At 55.2% G+C, this 17864-nt stretch overlaps 1 protein-coding gene across 2 annotated transcripts; it reads left to right on the top strand.

Annotated features, from left to right (window-relative positions):
- Window positions 1–78: 78 nt before the first annotated feature.
- ATG9A (autophagy related 9A) lies at window positions 79–17759 on the top strand. Of its 2 annotated transcripts, XM_044937826.2 has the most exons (35): window positions 79–260; window positions 1253–1310; window positions 1736–1867; window positions 1990–2033; window positions 2557–2621; window positions 3379–3540; window positions 3722–3863; window positions 4089–4837; window positions 4921–5074; window positions 5184–5363; window positions 5762–6010; window positions 6214–6392; window positions 6499–6616; window positions 7589–7811; window positions 8014–8159; window positions 9809–10041; window positions 10415–10811; window positions 11109–11246; window positions 11493–11679; window positions 11876–11977; window positions 12145–12328; window positions 13153–13274; window positions 13782–13891; window positions 14077–14142; window positions 14314–14439; window positions 14580–14656; window positions 14744–14807; window positions 14918–15003; window positions 15228–15285; window positions 15858–15962; window positions 16387–16561; window positions 16705–16817; window positions 17062–17156; window positions 17230–17298; window positions 17486–17759. In XM_044937826.2, exons 3-35 carry the CDS (start codon window positions 1765–1767, stop codon window positions 17589–17591), a joined length of 5127 nt encoding a protein of 1708 aa, XP_044793761.2. In that variant the 5' UTR covers window positions 79–260; window positions 1253–1310; window positions 1736–1764; the 3' UTR covers window positions 17592–17759. The 2 variants fall into 2 exon arrangements, with proteins under 2 accessions (XP_044793761.2, XP_025134072.3); XM_025278287.3 differs by lacking the exons at window positions 9809–10041; window positions 10415–10811; window positions 11109–11246; ... (15 more) ...; window positions 17230–17298; window positions 17486–17759 and adding an exon at window positions 8445–8583 and having other exon boundaries at window positions 81–260.
- Window positions 17760–17864: the final 105 nt, after the last annotated feature.

Raw genomic sequence — 17864 nt, 5'->3', positions numbered from 1 at the left:
GTTCCCTGACTTCCAGGGCCCGCCTCTAGCCTTTAGTCCCGCCTCGGACGCCGAGCATTAGCCGTCGTGTCTCCACCCCCATGTTCATTGGCCAGGCTAACTGCGGCTGACAGTGAGTGGCAGACGCCGGGCCTAGCGCTCCCGGTCTGATCGAGCCCAGTGGAGGCGACGGAGCCCTTGGAATCACCCGGGTCACCCTTCCTGAGGTGGAACGCGAGCCCGGTTACCGAAATCTCACGACCCGTGTCGGGCCTGGCCAGGTATGCCCGCGGAGTCCTAAGCGGACTTGCGACGGGTAACGGGGGAAGGGGCACCGCGGGCGGGGCGGAAGCGCGCAGCCGGAATGTTTTGATAGCGGGGGCGCGCGGACGGGGGCGCGCGTGAGCGGCGGGGCCGCGCGCAAGATTGTCCGCTGTTGGGAGCCGAGCCCTTGGCCTAGGGCCGGGCGGTCTAGGGGCGCGCTGGGCTCGGGTCGTGGCAGCTGGGTGTAGGAAGGCAACCCAGCTCAGCTTGGGGTATCGGCTGTCGGACTGGCTCGATTCTTCCAACGTCCGCAGGAACCCCTGAGCCCGGGCCCGGCTGACAGGGGCTCTATGGGCCCTGGGTCTACACTGACCCTGTGAGTGGTGAGTTCCCTGAGGGCTTGGTCAGATTCTTAGGATCCAGGGCTCTCACTAACTCGGGGAATCCCACTGGGGCCAGGCTGGGCAGTGCTCCACAGTTTCAGGGTCTGCACTGACTGAGTGAGTGCCACCTAGATCATGCCTGTCTCCGGGACCAAGGGAACCCACAGTTGAGCCAGGATCTGGGTCTACACTGACCCAAGTCAGGATATCCCATCTAGGAACTTTGGCTGCCTGCTGGGTGTTTGCTAGGGAAGCAAGGGCAGCTCCTTTTTAGGAGAGACTCTCTTCTTGGGTTTTGGGTTTGGGACTTTGCAGACCCCCAAAGGTCCACCTAATTCCTGAGGCTGAGGTGGAGCATGGAGAAACAGTCCAGCCCTGTACAGACTCAGTCTCCACAGGTTCATTAAGCCACAGCACGGGACCCTAGAGTTGAATGAGTGGCCTCATATGAGGAGGAAGTGTGCATAGCCTTAGGCTAGGAGGGGTGCCTCGCAGCCTCCCTGCCACTTGCTTGGCTTCCCCTGAGCAGGGGTGGGGGAGATTGGGGGGGTAGGGGGGAGTGGTAGGGTTGGGTTTATTTCTGTTTCCACTCCCCACTCTCTGGGGCCTGACACCTTCTCCTCCAGCAGCTGCAGAGCCAGGGCATCGAGGGCTGGAGCGGAGCTGACACTGTCCATGGAGCTGGTAGGGCCATGTGCTTATCTCAAACCTCTGTTTACAAAGTGCTTCCAAACTGCTAGTCTCTTGGGAGACCAGGGTTTCTCTAGGAGGGGAGTGGGAGGGCCCCTTCTCTCCACTGAATAGAAGATGAAACAAACCCTGCTGCCCACCCCCGCAAAAGGGGCAGAGTCTGTCTTCAGGCCAACAAGGCCTCAGCAGACACTCAGTAAAGGCTACGGGAATGACTGACCTCATTGGTCAGTGAGTGTCTCCCAAGCCCTAAGCATGTTGCTCTCCTTGGGTTACTACTCTTCCTCTGCTTTTGATCCAAGATGACTAGTAGTGGAGACCAAGCCCAGGGATTCTTTCTCATTCATTTCTGTTCTAGTAGGCAGGAAGAAGATGAAGGCAGGTCTAAACCTGGGTCTCTCTTTCCTCTGCACCCACAGGTCGACAGGGTGGACAGGGGGCAGTGGTGATGGCGCAGTTTGACACTGAATACCAGCGCCTAGAGGCCTCCTACAGCGATTCACCCCCTGGAGAGGAGGACCTGTTGGTGCATGTTCCTGAGGGGAGCAAGTGTGAGTTCTTGCACACGACAGCCAGAACTGGGACTTGGGGGAAGATTTGGTGGAGGGACGCTGAGGGAGCAAGGGGCTTCCATTTCTTCGAGGCTCTGACATCTCTGCTCCTGTACCCACAGCACCTTGGCACCACATCGAAAATCTTGACCTCTTCTTCTCTCGAATATCCTTTATGTCTCTGTGTTGGAGCTCTTGAACCTTCAGCCGCTCTCTAAGCCAGGCCCTTTGAGGGGAAGAACTTGGTGTGGGTTTGGCTCTAATCCCTTGAAGGAGAGTGGAGCGCACCTTGAACCTAAATAGAGGCCAGGGAAATAATGACAGTTAAAAATAATAATATCTGACATCTATTAAGAGCCATGTGCATTGTACTTTGTAGTATTAATTTATAAGGAACCTCTCTGAGGGTGATTTTCTTGATGGTATGCTAATAATTGTAATAATTAATGTCTTTTGACTTTGTGTCAGTTCTTTGTTAAATACTTTACATGTACTATCTCAGACCTAACAATCCTATAAGACAGGTGCTACTATACTACTACAGACAGAAACTTAGAGAGGTTAAGTAACTTGGCCAGAGTCACATGACTCGAAAGTCAGAGAGCCAGGACTTCATCTCAGATACATGACACCAAAGTCTGTGCTCTTAACTGCTGTCTCTACTGACTACTTTTTCTTAACAATCGCACGTTTATAATCTACACCAGAAGAATGGTTTCACTTGTATGCTCATCGGGGAGATCTTTGAGCTCATGTAAGTACAAGGACGGATGGTGCGGTGAAGGAACACATCACAGTGTTTCCTGTCTCTGAGCTCAGCTCCTGGCCCAACTGCCAGTGCAACTAGGTGCAAGGCTCCAAACCGCAAACCTTTATAGTTTAAGGCTGGGTGTGGCACCAAGTTTTACAGCCTTATCTTTTTTAATCACCCTTATAAGGAAGGCTTTCCAAGTCCTGTCTCTTCCACAAAGAGAAGTCAGGCTCATCAGAGCTCCAGTAGAATGAGCATGGTTCAGTCAGGAGGTATCAGATGCCAGATGCTTACTTGAGAAAAATGTCTCTGTTCTGCCTTGGATGTACCTTAGACCCACTGCTGAGTAGAGGGGCTTCTGGGAGGAAGGAGCCATGTGGCTTTGCCAAAGAGTAAAGGGTGGAAAACCTGCCCTCCCTAAGAAAAGAATTCAAATCTGCAAAGGGGTTCTACAATCTCAACAGGAAATCAGGGACTGGGGACCAGAGACCACACAGTCTAAAAACCTTTGAAAGAGTGAGTGGTGGCAGAGATTACCATGAGATAGAAAAGCAGGCTGATTCTGTGGTACCTGAAGCTAAGAGCCAAAAACAGGTGCTGCCTTGGGTTTCCTGGGGCCAAGCAGTAGAGAGAGGCCCTCCATTTCCCCAGAGGCTGCTCCCTAGTTTTGGTCTGCCACTTCCAGACTCTCACTTTTTCCCGGTTATTTCACTGGTGTCTCTCTGACTCTCAGACCGCACCCCCTCTGCCCAACTCCCAGGCAGTTCCTCTTTGTGGTTGCCTTTACCACCTTCCTGGTCAGCTGTGTGGACTACGACATCCTATTCGCCAATAAGATGGTGAACCACAGTCTTCACCCGACCGAGCCTGTCAAGGTCACTCTGCCAGATGCCTTTCTGCCTGCCCAAGTCTGTAGTGCCAGGTAAGCACTACAGGTCAGAGGGCACTAGAGCCTGTAGTTCAGCTAGCAGGTGGGGGATGGGGTGTGAGGCGGTAACATTCCCCAGAACACAGGCTCAGCCTCTCCGAACCTTTCAGGACAACAGCATTTCTGCCCAGAGGCCTCAGGCCACTCTTCCTCCCCTTTCCTGTTCCCCTACCAGGATTCAGGAAAATGGCTCCCTTATCACCATCCTGGTCATCGCTGGTGTCTTCTGGGTCCACCGGCTCATCAAGTTTATCTATAACATTTGCTGCTACTGGGAGATCCACTCCTTCTACCTGCATGCTCTGCGAATCCCCATGGTGAGACTGGGAAGCTGGGCAGTTAGCACCACAGTCCAGGATGTCTTCCACCACCTGGGAAGGGTGGGGTATATTCCTGGGCATCAGGCAACCTCCTCCATCCTTGGTAGGTCAGGCAGGGTCTGCTTGAAGGCTCCCAAGGACCCCTGAGCCTCACAGCTCATGGAGGGCAAGGGGCTGAGGCAACCACCCCGCCTTCCATCCCCTGTCTCTTCCCTACCCCAGTCGGCACTTCCATACTGCACATGGCAAGAAGTGCAGGCCCGGATCGTGCAGACCCAGAAGGAGCACCAGATCTGCATCCACAAGCGTGAGTTGACAGAGCTGGACATCTACCACCGCATCCTCCGGTTCCAGAACTACATGGTGGCGCTGGTGAACAAGTCCCTCCTGCCCCTGCGCTTCCGCCTGCCCGGTCTCGGGGAGGTTGTCTTCTTCACCCGGGGCCTCAAGTACAACTTCGAGCTGATCCTCTTCTGGGGACCTGGCTCTCTCTTTCTCAACGAATGGAGCCTCAAGGCTGAGTACAAACGTGGGGGGCAACGGCTGGAGCTGGCCCAGCGCCTCAGCAACCGCATCCTGTGGATTGGAATTGCCAACTTCCTGCTGTGCCCCCTCATCCTCATCTGGCAGATCCTCTACGCCTTCTTCAGTTATGCCGAGGTGCTCAAGCGGGAGCCGGGTGCCCTGGGTGCGCGCTGCTGGTCGCTCTACGGCCGCTGCTACCTCCGCCACTTCAACGAGCTGGAGCACGAGCTGCAGTCCCGCCTCAACCGAGGCTACAAGCCCGCATCCAAGTACATGAATTGCTTCTTGTCACCGCTGCTGACACTGCTGGCCAAGAACTGCGCCTTCTTCGCTGGCTCCATCCTGGCCGTGCTTATTGCCCTCACCATCTACGATGAAGACGTGCTGGCTGTGGAACACGTCCTCACTACCGTCACACTCCTGGGGGTCACCGTGACCGTGTGCAGGTGGGCCAGGGCAGCAGGGGGGAGCAGGCTGACTGTCATTTCCGGGAAGGGCTTCCATCTCACCACAGCCCTGATCCCACCAGGTCCTTTATCCCAGACCAGCACATGGTGTTCTGCCCTGAGCAGCTGCTCCGCGTGATCCTCGCTCACATCCACTACATGCCTGACCACTGGCAGGGTAATGCCCACCGCTCGCAGACCCGGGACGAGTTTGCCCAGCTCTTCCAGTACAAGGCAGTGAGTGGAGTTGGAGTCAGGGCCTGCTAGAGACTGGCTGACAGCTCGGTGCCGAGGGCTGGTCTCCCTCCTGCTCTCTTGTGACCTCAATCCCTTTCTTCCTCTCTAGGTGTTCATCCTGGAGGAGTTACTGAGCCCCATTGTCACACCTCTCATCCTCATCTTCTGTCTGCGCCCACGGGCCCTGGAGATTATAGACTTCTTCCGCAATTTCACCGTGGAAGTTGTCGGTGTTGGAGACACCTGCTCCTTCGCTCAGATGGATGTTCGCCAGCATGGGCATCCCCAGGTATTAGGAAAGGAGCGGGGCAGTTGGCCAGAGGTGATGCTGGCCTATGCAGCATCTTGGGGCAAACTGCAAAAGATACCCCTTCAGAGCCAACGAATCACAAAGTGGCAGCCCAAAATGCACCAGGGCACACACGGCTTTGTAAACAGGAGCCTGGACTGGATTATAGCCTTAAACTTGTACCCTTGGCCAAGCTCCCCTGAGAAAGGCACAAACCAAGCAGCTAGCACAGTATGTGGCTACTCGTAGGGTGGCCACTAGGGCCCCTAGACGAAATACAGCAGTGCAGTGTGGCCTCTGTCCTCCAGGGGCAAGGCCTCCCCACTCTGCCGCAGGAAAGGTACCAAAAGGGCTTCTGTAAGGGGCCAGTCCTGCTCACTGCAGCCTCCTTTGTGCAGTGGCTGTCCGGTGGGCAGACGGAGGCCTCAGTGTACCAGCAGGCCGAGGATGGGAAGACAGAGTTGTCACTCATGCACTTTGCCATCACCAACCCTGGCTGGCAGCCACCACGTGAGAGCACGGCCTTCCTAGGTTTCCTGAAGGAGCAAGTTCAGCGGGATGGAGCAGCTGCTGGCCTTGCCCAAGGGGGTCTGCTCCCGGAAAATGCCCTCTTTACGTCCATCCAGTCCTTACAATCCGAGTCTGAGGTGCGTTCCTAGGGACTAGGATATGATGGGCAGAGTGGACGCCAGGAGCTGGGACTTGAGGGTGTGGGGCAGAAGGGTCCACCCCGTCAGTTTCCTTCTCTCTGTTCATTCAGTCTGTGCCACTGGGTCCTAATGTGCAGAGTCGTCGGGGACCCAGAGGCCTCCCTGTGCCCTGAGAATTCTACCACCCCTTTTATTCACAGCCACTGAGCCTTATTGCAAATGTGGTAGCTGGCTCATCCTGCCGGGGCCCCCCACTGCCTAGAGACCTGCAGGGCTCCAGGCACAGGGCTGAAGTTGCCTCTGCTCTGCGCTCCTTCTCGCCTCTGCAGCCTGGTCAGGCTCCCACGGGCCGGGCTCCCAGCACCATGACAGGCTCTGGGTGAGTAGCAGTGGGCCATGAGGGGAGGGCGTGGCAGTAGCCCCCAGTAGTTTGTGCCGGTCTCAGAAATGTTGATGACTGCTGTCTGTGCTGGCGGCGGGGACAGGGTGGATGCCAGGACAGCCAGCTCCGGGAGCAGTGTGTGGGAAGGCCAACTGCAGAGCCTGGTGCTGTCAGAATATGCATCCACTGAGATGAGCCTGCATGCCCTCTACATGCACCAGGTGAGTGGGCAGGAAGGGGCAGGGCCGTAGAACCAAGGTGGCAGCTGAAAATAGAATTGAGGGTTTTAGACATGGAGAAGCAAGACATGGGCTCGAATCCCTTCTCTGCCATTTACCTGCTCTGCAATTTCCATTCCCCATGTTTCCTCTTCCTATCCTTTTCAGATAAGCTTACTTTCACCCAGGGCTTTTCCACACTTGTGGTTTCCCCCGCTAAGAATCCACTTCCCTGACATATCCACATGGCTGCCTCCTTCTCATTCAGGTCTGTACCATCTCTGGCCACCCTGAGTCAAAGCCTCCCTTGCCTAGGGATCTGAATCTTCCAGTTCTGTTTTTCTCTCCATAGCATTTAGCATCATCTAACACTGTATTTTTTCCTTATTTATTTGTTTATTGTCTATCTCTCCCCACCCCATCCAAGTATATAAGCCCCAGGGAGTGAGTTGGGAGTTTTGTCTATTTTGTTTACTGCTGTATCCCCAGCACCTAAAAGAGCTCCTGGCACTTAAATTCACAATTTATTCTGGAATCAAATAACTGGGGAAAATGAGAGCCATTACAATCTGTGCACAGGGTTTTTCCTGAAATCTGCTGAGAATTTAACTTGGAAAACATTACATGTATTGTACATGTTATTAACATGACAGGTACTCTGAGTGAGTGGTTCTAGATGAGGCAATATAAATCAGAACTGGCCAATACCATGGTGGAGGGTAACTATTTTAGATATTCTTCTGTCCCCAACTGCTTCCCTTGTGGCTCAGCGAGTAAAGAATCCACCTGCAATGGGGGAGACCTGGGTTCGATTCCTGGGTTGGGAAGATCCCCTGGAGAAGGAAAAGGCTACCCACTCCAGTATCCTGGCCTGGAGAATTCCACAAAATGTACAGTCCATGGGGTAGCAAAGAGTCAGACATGACTGAGCAATTTCACTTTCTGTCCCCAACTAACGAATCCCCCACTTCTCAGCTCCACAAGCAGCAGGCCCAGGCTGAACCTGAGCGGCATGTGTGGCACCGCCGGGAGAGTGATGAGAGTGGGGAGAGTGCCCCTGAAGAGGGGGGAGAGGGGGCCCGGGCCGCCCAGCCTATCCCCCGCTCTGCAAGCTATCCCTGTGCTGCACCCCGGCCTGGAGCTCCTGAGACCACTGCCCTGCAGGGGGGCTTCCAGAGGCGTTATGGAGGCATCACAGGTATGCACTGGGGGTACAGAAGACACAGAGCCTTCAGGGAAGAGTGGTCCTTCTGGGGCCTCTAGGGGAGGAAAGAGGTCAGAGGGACCAGATCCAAGGAGACTAGTCCCTCCCTGGCGCCTCCAACTCCCCCAGCAGCCCCAGAGCCCGTCTCCTCATTCCTGTCTGTGTGCAGACTAAGAGTACTCACTTGTGTCTGCAGATCCTGGCACAGTGCCCCGGGCTCCCTCTCACTTCTCTCGGCTGCCCCTGGGAGGATGGGCTGAAGATGGGCAGTCAGCATCAAGGCACCCGGAGCCTGTGCCCGAAGAGGGCTCAGAGGATGAGCTCCCCCCTCAGGTGCACAAGGTAAGGGCTCCAAGACCCGAAACCGACAGCCAGAAGTAGTAACTTCCAGGCTGAGGTCAAGGTTCTCATGTGAAGGGAGGTGGCCTCCTGAGCAAATGACACTGCAACTTCTCCTCCACAGTAGACTTCCTTCTCTCCCCTCACCAACTATGAAACCCAGGACTTGATTTTTCCTTTGCTTACCTGCCCCAGAATCAAAATTTCCTTTTCCTTTATATCCAGGCTTCTGTTGTGTAAGCAGATTGCTGAAGACCATCTCCATCACCAACCCATTTCTCTCCACAGGTATAGACAAGGCGGAGGAGGGTCCCTATGCCTCAGGATGGAGGCCGTCGTTGCCCTATCATCCCAGAGGAGGGTCCCTGTGCCCCAGGATGGAGGCCATTGCTGCCCTGCCATCCCATCCGTCCGTCATGGAGGGCTCCCGAGTGCTGCCTGGCTCCACGTGTGTGGTGTTTGTGTGTCCGTGCCTGGCCAAGGGAGGTGCCAATGCTGGGCTTGCCACAGCCCCAGGAGAGAGAAGGGGGGCCTAGGAAACAGGGCACACGGGACTCTAGCCTCATCCCCAGGACCCCCCTTGGCTCAGAGTGTGGTGCTAGAAACTGGTCCCCAGCCCAGCCCCAGTACTGCCACCTTTGCACCCACCCCTGCAAGTCTCCAGAGGACTGTCCACCCCAGAAGCTGCCAAGCAGGGAGAACGTGTGCCAACTGTGGAGTGGGGAGGTTGGGCCTGGACCCTCAACCTCTGCAGCCTCCCTCCCCACCCCGAACAGATGAGCAGCTCAGGCTGTGGCCCTTACCTCACCCCCAGTTCTCTCCCAGTGCTGCAGCCTGCTCACCTCTCCCCTGCTTCCTGCATATACATCACTGGCATGTTTGCCACTTGCTCCCCTTCTGTTCTTTTGCTCCCCCCTTCTGTTCAGCTTTTGCTTTGTGTTGGTGTGGAAGCTTTAGCTCCCAGCTCCCCTCATGCTATCTTTTGACACTAAGAAGGAAGGTTTCTAAACTGTGGAGCAGGGATGGAAAGTCTTTGCTGTCCTCTCCAACTTTTTAGGATGGGCCCCTGGGAGACTTGAGGCCTTCCTGGCCCCCATTGCTGCTTATTGTACCCCGTACCACCTGCACATGGGATGGAAAGGGCCGGAGTGTGACTTCGGCTGTCTGTCTCCCAGCAACAGCGCTCTGGCCTGCATCCCGCTGTCCCGACGGGGACGGAGGGGCGACAGGATGGCTTCGCCCTCGGCTGTGGGCTGCCGCATTGCATGCTGGGACCCAACTCCTTTCCCTCCCCCCGCCCCCCTCCCCCAGCTCGGGTCCGCTTCGGGTGAGCGGTTGAACTACGCAGCCGAATTTACAGCGGAAAGGGGTGGGGGACCGTGTACAGCTTGACAACCTTTAATAAAGAAGGGACTGACTAGGTCGCGGCTTGTTGTCCGGAGCGGCCAGGGTTTGGAGGGGCAGGAGGGGTGGGGTGTCTGTGAACCACCCAGGTGGCTGGGAACTGCGTGTCCGCCCCGTGAGGAAGCTGGTCTATGCGATCACTTAGATATACCGACCTAGCGGGCGAGCAGAAGGGCAGCTTCCCGAACCACGGTTCCTTGGAGGTCAAGGACTTCGGCAGGACGTGCGGTCAGATTTCCCGCCCTGAGCACGTGACCATGCCGGCTCCGCCCGTCTATTTTGCCCTTTGCGTGTACCATCCCCCTCCTCGCACCTTCGGAGACTCGGCCAATGGGGACCTGAGTAGGGGCCAGGGGCGGCCCCCGGTGGGCGGGGCTGCTGAGGAGGAGAGTCGCCGGAGTCGGTCGTTGAACACTCCCGTGGGCTCGGACCCGGCCGGAGGGCCACCTGCCGCGAGCAGCGGCCGAACGGCGGAGACAGCGTACGTGCCCGGCGTGAGTGCGTGGCGGCGGCGCGTGCGCGAAGCGAGTGGGTGGTGTGGCCGGGTCCACGTGCGAGCCTGCCCGGCGACCCCCGCGGCTCAGCGCCCAGAGGATCCATGACCCGAGATACTCGGGATTCTGCGCCCCGCCCCGAGCGGCCGCCGCTCCAGTTCTTCTGTCCCTTAGTCCCCGCAGTCTCGGTCGGTGACCACGCATTGCCATGGTGACTGTGGGCAACTTCTGTGAGGCCGAGGGACCCGCGGGTCCGGTCTGGGCGAAGGGTGGGCTCAGCCCCTGTTTCTTCTTTACGCTCGTGCCCTCGATTCTGATGGCCCTGGGGGCTCTGGCCTTGGTGCCGGCTTTTCCCTGCAGACGTCCGGAGGGGCCTGGTGGCGCCGACAGGGTGTCTTGGGCGGCCGGCCCTCGCGTCGCTCCCTACGTGCTGCAGCTGCTCCTGGCCACACTTCAGGTAGCGCTGCCCCTAGCCGGCCTCGTTGGCCGGGTGGGCACTGCCCAGGGTGCCCCATTACCAGGCTACCTTTTCCTGGCTTCTGTACTGGGGACTGTGGCCAGCGCCTGTGGTCTGGCGATGCTCGTGACAGAACGGAGCCAGGCACTGCAGAAGCTAGCAATGGGCGTCTGGATCAAGTTCAGGCACAGCCCGGGTCTCCTGCTCCTCTGGACTGTGTCTTTTGCAGCCGAGAATTTGGCCCTGGTGTCTTGGAACAACCCACAATGGTGGTGGGCAAGGGCGAACTTGAGCCAGCAGGTGAGGGACCTCGTGGGGGGAGGGGGAAGCTGGCGTGTCTGCTCACATTGCTTCCAGGCTTTTCAAATGCCTTTAAGAAAGGGAAGAAAGGAGGGGCCAGTGCTGCTGGGAGCTGATAGCCAGCTGGTGGGGAGTGGCGGTGCTGAGTCACTGTAGACTTTTTTAAAACCTATTAGATGCTGGGCCCCTGAAGAGGACCTGGGTGTGTGTACTACCCCAGTGCCCAGCCGTGTTACAAGTAGTGAAAATGGGACTTTGGCCCTCAGTGATAGTCTCCCCGCCTATGTTTAATTCTAGGTTCAGTTTAGCCTGTGGGTGCTGCGGTATGTGGTCTCCGGAGGGCTTTTTGTCCTGGGACTCTGGGCCCCTGGACTTCGACCGCAGTCTTACACCTTGCGGGTCAATGAAGAGGATCAAGATGTAGAGAGGAGCCAGGTACATCTCAATTTCTAAAACTTAGGGTCCATTGTAATTCCATTCCCCGTCATCATTTCTACTCATCGTAATAACTCACTTCTTTCCTAAATCTAAATCCCTGTTAGCCTTTCTGAGCCCATCAAGGGTCACGTGTGGGTCCAAGTTACCTGGGAGCTATAATCCCATACGTTTTCCTTAGGGGGTTTCTGGCTAATGCCATTTTGACTTCTGAGCTCCCCTCCCCTACATGTTTCACCATCCTAGGTTCCATCAACAGAAGGGCCACCGAGGTCTACCTGGCGAGACCTAGGCAGGAAGCTCCGCCTACTGAGTGGCTACCTGTGGCCTCGGGGGAGTCCAGCTCTGCAGTTTGTTGTGCTCATCTGCCTGGGGCTCATGGGGTTGGAGAGGGGACTGAATGTGTTGGTCCCCATCTTCTATAGGGACATAGGTGAGGGGGAGAAGGACGGGGTCAGCTTAGCACTCTGGTCCTTCATTGGCCTGGATGGTGGCAGAGACTAGCCCAGGGAAGTGTGACAGAGTTGAGAACTGGGTGGTCAGTAGAGGCTGTGGCTGGTGCCTAGGGCAGTTTCTCCCAAAGAGAGTGCTAGGGTCTCTGAGTGGGCTTGGACTCATTTTCTCCATAGTGAACTTGCTGACCCAGAAGGCACCTTGGAACTCCCTGGTCTGGACGGTCATCATCTATGTCTTCCTCAAGTTTCTCCAGGGGGGTGGCACTGGCAGTACAGGTATGAGGGACTCTGCTCTCACCCTGGTTGGTATTGGCCGCTGTCCCTCCTCCCACAGGCGTCCCTCCCCCAGGCCCCTCGGTGCTCTCAGACCTTTCACATCTTGCTGCTGGGCTGACGTCATTGGGCCGCTCAGCCCTACTGAGGCCTTCCCTGGCTCCCCGCAGGCTTCGTGACCAACTTGCGCACGTTCCTATGGATCCGGGTACAGCAGTTCACCTCGAGGCAGGTGGAACTGCGCCTCTTCTCCCATCTGCACGAGCTTTCACTGCGCTGGCACCTGGGGCGCCGCACAGGGGAGGTGCTGCGGATCGTGGATCGGGGCACGTCCAGTGTCACGGGGCTGCTCAGGTGCCATGGCAATGGAAAGGAATTGCGGGAGGGCAGGGCTGGGGACGCTGGTGGAGGGGCTGTCAGGACAACCCACCCAGCTGGAGGAGTTGCCTCTCTGTCCTCTTTTTTTTTCTTAAATTATAAAATTAATATACACATGCCCTCATAATAATTCCAATGAAGCAGACAGAGCAAATCTCTCTTGAATTCCACTCACTAGAGGTTCCCACTCTGTTTAGTATGTAGAGTTCTGCCTTTTTGCATTTTTTTACATATGTACATGTAGAACTAGTAGGTATTGTGGAGGTGTTTCCTAAAACAGATGGTATCATGATGTAGGTGTCATTTCTCAGAATGGCTTTATTATCAAAATGTTAGGGAGATGTGTTCTTATCTGGGCTTCCCTGGTGGCTCAGTGGTAAAGAATCTGCCTTCCAAGCAGGAGAGGCAGGTTCAATCTCTAGGTTGGGAAGATCCCCTGGAGAAGGAAATGGCAACCCATTCCAGTATTCTTGCCTGGAGAATTCCATGGACAGAGGAGCCTGGCGTGCTACAGTCCACAGGGTTGCAAAGAGTCAGACACAACTTAGTGATTAAACAACAACATTCTCATTCATACGTGAAGATCTTTCTCATGCATTGTAATTGATCCAAAGCATTCTATAGTTTGGGCATGCTATGGTTTATTTAGCCATAATAAGGGGCATTGATTCTTAAGGGGCATTTAGCTTGATTCTAGTCTGTTGCTATGGGAAACAAAACACTATGTCAAAATCCTCCTAGGTAGAGTTGCTGGCTCTGAGCCCTTAAACTATTCTTCGTTGCTTGACTTTGCCTCCTAGCTACCTAGTATTCAACATCATCCCCACGCTGGCCGACATCATCATTGGCATTGTCTACTTCAGCATGTTCTTCAATGCTTGGTTTGGCCTCATTGTGTTCCTGTGCATGGGTTTTTACCTTGGTGAGTGATGAGAGATGGCTTGGTGAAACCATCTCCCTGAACCATTTATGGAGTGCCTTGAACATGAGTCCTGCCCCAACTCAGATGGCCCAGCTTTGAGAGGCTGTAAATCAGTGGGCTCCAATAGGCTCCTGCTGCTCCCCAGTGTGATGGATGAGCATCCTCTGTCAAGGAAACCCCAGCTCTCCGTAGGGAAGGATTTCCTGGTCACTTTAGAGTCCCGCTGTGAACCTCAAGTCAAGGAGGAACTTCATGTGATAGGATGCAGCTTGCTTCCATTGGTTCACCAAAACTGTTTTCACACAGGCTTTATGCAGACTGTGATGATGTCTTGGACACTGCCCCTTCCCTCAGGGAGCTTAAGACTCCCTTCCTTGGGAATCTGGGTCCCTGGGTTATAGCACAGGGTTAGTGTACACGTGACCAGCAGCAGACATACACGTGGTCTCTGCTGCTGGGAGTGACTTGCTCTCTTCTCTTCCCTCTCCCTCTCCTGTCACTCTCTAGCCCTGACCATTGTGGTCACTGAGTGGAGAACAAAGTTTCGACGGGCTATGAACATGCAGGAGAATGCTACCCGGGCCCGGGCTGTGGACTCTTTGCTAAACTTTGAGACGGTAACGGTAGACCTCGGTGGCAGTTTTGTGAGGTTTGGAGATGTAGAGGAGTGTGCCTGGGGTCGTTGGGGCTGACAAGGAGCAGGGAGGATGCAAAGTGTGCTGCTTACAATCAGGGAGGAGGGATGGGGAATGGAGCTGAAAGCTGTGGCTGTGTGAAACAGCACAGGTTTGAAATTCATCAGGTGAAGTATTACAACGCAGAGAGTTATGAAGTGGAACGCTATCGTGAGGCCATCATCAAATATCAGGTGAGGATGCTGGTTTGAGGCCTACTGAGAGCAACAGCCAGGACTTGTGGAATCACCAGGCCTGAGAGGAGTAAAATTTGGGCTGTGAGGTTGATGTGCCTGGGCCCAGGTTGGGATTTGGTGACTGTCAACATGTGTATGACATTCCTTCCTTGTTTGTCATTGCCCAAGAGTTTAGAGTGGAAGTCAAATGCTTCTCTGGTTCTGCTAAATCAGACCCAGAACCTGGTGATTGGACTTGGACTCCTTGCCGGCTCCCTGCTTTGTGCCTACTTTGTCACTGAGCAGAAGCTACAGGTGAGGGAACTGTCCTGGGCCTGGGTACTTTGTCTAGGCCATGAGGTTCATGGGTGGGAAGGAGGTAGGGGGTAGCTAGTGGGCAGGGTGACAGCCCACCAGCCTCCTGTGACCCTGTCCTCATCCCTGGATGTCCACAGGTCGGGGACTTTGTGCTGTTTGGCACCTACATCATCCAGCTGTACATGCCTCTCAACTGGTTTGGCACCTACTACAGGTAACCTGATGCCAGCCCTCACCTGTCCGGGTGCACTGTTATCTCCCCAGCTCCCGAGAGGAGCTCCAACCAGCCCTATTCTTGCAGGATGATTCAGACCAACTTCATCGACATGGAGAACATGTTTGACCTGCTGAAAGAGAAGACAGAAGTGAGTGAGGAGAGAGGAGTGGGTTTGTAGGGAGTGGGAGCTGGCATGGTGTTCCTCGTGTCTGGAAGATACCAGGCCTGTAATGGCACACAATGGTGGCACTCTCCCAGGTGAAGGACCTTCCTGGCGCAGGGCCCCTTCGCTTTCAGAGGGGGCAGATTGAGTTTGAAAACGTGCACTTCAGTTATACTGATGGGTGAGCCCCTCCCCTTCCACTGTCCCACAGTCCCCTTTCCCGTGTCCATTTACACACTGCTCCTCCCCTTGTCCCACCCCCCACCCCCCACCCCACTTCTCAGCCCACCACCATCTGGGAAGACAGCCTGAGTGAGAGGTGGCAGGGCCCAGTAGTAGCTCTCATGGTGGAGGGGACCCTGGCAGTATAGCCAGCCTGCCGACCATGCTCACCCTTCCTTGTAGGCGGGAGACCCTGCAGGATGTGTCCTTCACCGTGATGCCTGGACAGACACTGGCCCTGGTGAGAGGAGACCCAGCCAGCTGACCCAGACTCCTTGAGCTTCCCTTATTCCAGTGCCCATGGTAGCTGGGGACCCAGGCTGTGGAGGTCAGAGAGCCCTGTCTTATTGGGTCACAGGACTGAATGTGGCAGCCTCCATGGACATTGATGGCCTCTTGGAGAGAAAGCCTTAAAAGCCAATGGGCCTGAGAATGTTTTTCCTTCCTTTTTAAAAAAAAATTTTTTTTTTTTGGTTGTGGTGGCTCTTAATTGCTGTGTGAAGGCTTTCTCTAGCTGCAGTGAGCAGGAGCTACTCTGTTGCAGTGCACAGGCTTCTCATTGTGGTGGCTTCTCCTGTTACAGAGCACAGGCTTCCGGCACATGGGCTTCAAGAGTTGCAGCACGCAGGCTCAGTAGTTATGGCTCTTGGGCTCTAGAGTACAAGCTCAGTAGTTGTGGTGCATGGGCTGAGGTGCTCCGAGACATGTGGAATCTTCCCAGACCAGGGAGCAAACCCATGTGCCCAGGTGGGCATATTTTTAGCCACTGCACCACCAGGGAAGTCCTTTCTCCCTCTGTTTTTCATGCAACAGGTGGGCCCATCGGGAGCGGGGAAGAGCACAGTTTTGCGTCTGCTATTTCGCTTCTATGACATCAGCTCCGGCTGCATCCGAATAGATGGGCAGGATGTTTCACAGGTAAGGATGCTCGGGGGAAGACTATAATTTACGGGCCCGTATGTAAAAGAACGGTGGGTACTGGGCATCCAGGGAGTAGAGAAAGAGCTGTCATCCCTGCAAAAAGCTGGGTCAGGAGACCTCAGCCTTTCTAGCGGCACATGGTCTGTATAAGGAAAGTAGTCACAGGAGTGATTCCTAGGATGCTGTATGAGGCACAAAGATCTGCAGCCATCCAGGGCAGCAGGGAGAGAAAATGAATTTTCTATCAAACAGGGAAACAGAGTTAAAGAGATTAAGTGATTTGCCCACGCAGCTGAGGTCTGGGGAGGTGAAGGCAGGACTCTCATGCAGAGTCTCATCTCATGTGCTTCCCACCAGCCCATCCTACCTTCTAGGCCTGGAGGGATCTCACAGGCCAGAGTATATGGTCTTTTGGCCCCAGGTGACCCAGGCCTCTCTCCGGTCTCACATTGGAGTCGTGCCCCAGGACACTGTCCTCTTCAATGACACCATTGCCAACAATATCCGCTACGGCCGCATCACAGCTGGGAACGACGAGGTGAAGGCTGCAGCTCGGGCTGCAGGCATCCACGACACCATCATGGCTTTCCCTGAAGGTGAGCCTCCCCTTCAGGGTCTACCCCCACCCAGTTCAGGCCTGTTACTGCCTCTGACCTCCATTCTACCCCGTCCTTGCCCATCTGGTCACAGAAACCAAGTGTAGTACATGTGACTTGAGAGAGGTGGGCAATTTCCACAGGGTATGATACCCAGGTGGGCGAGCGGGGACTGAAGCTGAGTGGTGGGGAGAAACAGCGTGTCGCCATCGCTCGCACCATTCTCAAGGCTCCAGACATTGTTCTGCTGGATGAGGTGAGGGCCCTGAGACGCCTTGTCCCCCTCCTTCCTCCCTGAGCCTGTGCCCAGCCATTCCTGCTGAACACCGTTCTTCATGTAGGAGAGCCAGCACAAATGCATGTTTTACAAAAATACTTAACAGTTTTCAAGCACAAAACAAGGTCCTTTTTGATTCCTGAGGCCTCAGCCAGCAACTTGCATCCTCCTCCCACCAGGGAACTGGTGGGAGGGACAATTTTAGCTAAGTCCCTCTCTGTAGGCAACGTCTGCATTGGATACCCATAATGAGAGGGCCATCCAAGCTTCTCTGGCCAAAGTCTGCGCCAACCGCACCACCATCGTGGTGGCACACAGGTATGGGACAGGCAGCAGGTGGGGGCCCCCTCGGGTGTTGTGCTGGGTGACTGACTGACCTCTGACCTCTCAGGCTCTCCACGGTGGTCAGTGCTGACCAGATCCTCGTCATTAAGGATGGCCGCATCGTGGAGCGAGGACGGTAAGGGACACAGCATGATAAACAGGGAAGGGCCTCTGAAGTGGGGGCCCCAAGGAAAGGTCGTGGAATCCCAGGGGTTTCTGGAAGGATCTCCCTCACCAGTTCCTTGTCATCTCAGACTGGTGGCGAGGACTCTTGGGGTATAAATAACAGTTGGTTAGGACTTACATTTTTCTCCTTGCCCCAGGCACGAGGCTCTGCTGTCCCGAGGTGGGGTGTATGCTGACATGTGGCAGCTACAGCAGCAGGGACAAGAAGTCTCTGAAGACACCAAGCCCCAGACGAAGGCATGATGACAAAAGCTGTGGCCACTTCCTTCCTGAAGGATAACTCTGAGGGGAATACACTGTATCCCTCTTCCCTGCCATGTTTCATCCTGGTCTTGGTGCTAGCTACAGTGATGGAACGGGGACTTTCAGAAGAGCATTGTGGGGGAAATAAAAGTGTGGACTGTGTTAGGATCACTATGACTTTGTGGTGTGGGGAACTACAGCAGGCCTCCACTGCAGGTCAGATGAGCATTCTTGATGGGACTCTTGTTTTTGATTGGAAAAGAGAAAGAAACA

This window comes from Bubalus bubalis, chromosome 2 (genome assembly GCF_019923935.1).
Source record: "Bubalus bubalis isolate 160015118507 breed Murrah chromosome 2, NDDB_SH_1, whole genome shotgun sequence".
NCBI lineage: Eukaryota > Metazoa > Chordata > Mammalia > Artiodactyla > Bovidae > Bubalus > Bubalus bubalis.
The sequence above is the reverse complement of the archived record's forward strand: the minus strand, read 5'-3'. Positions and strand labels throughout refer to the sequence as shown.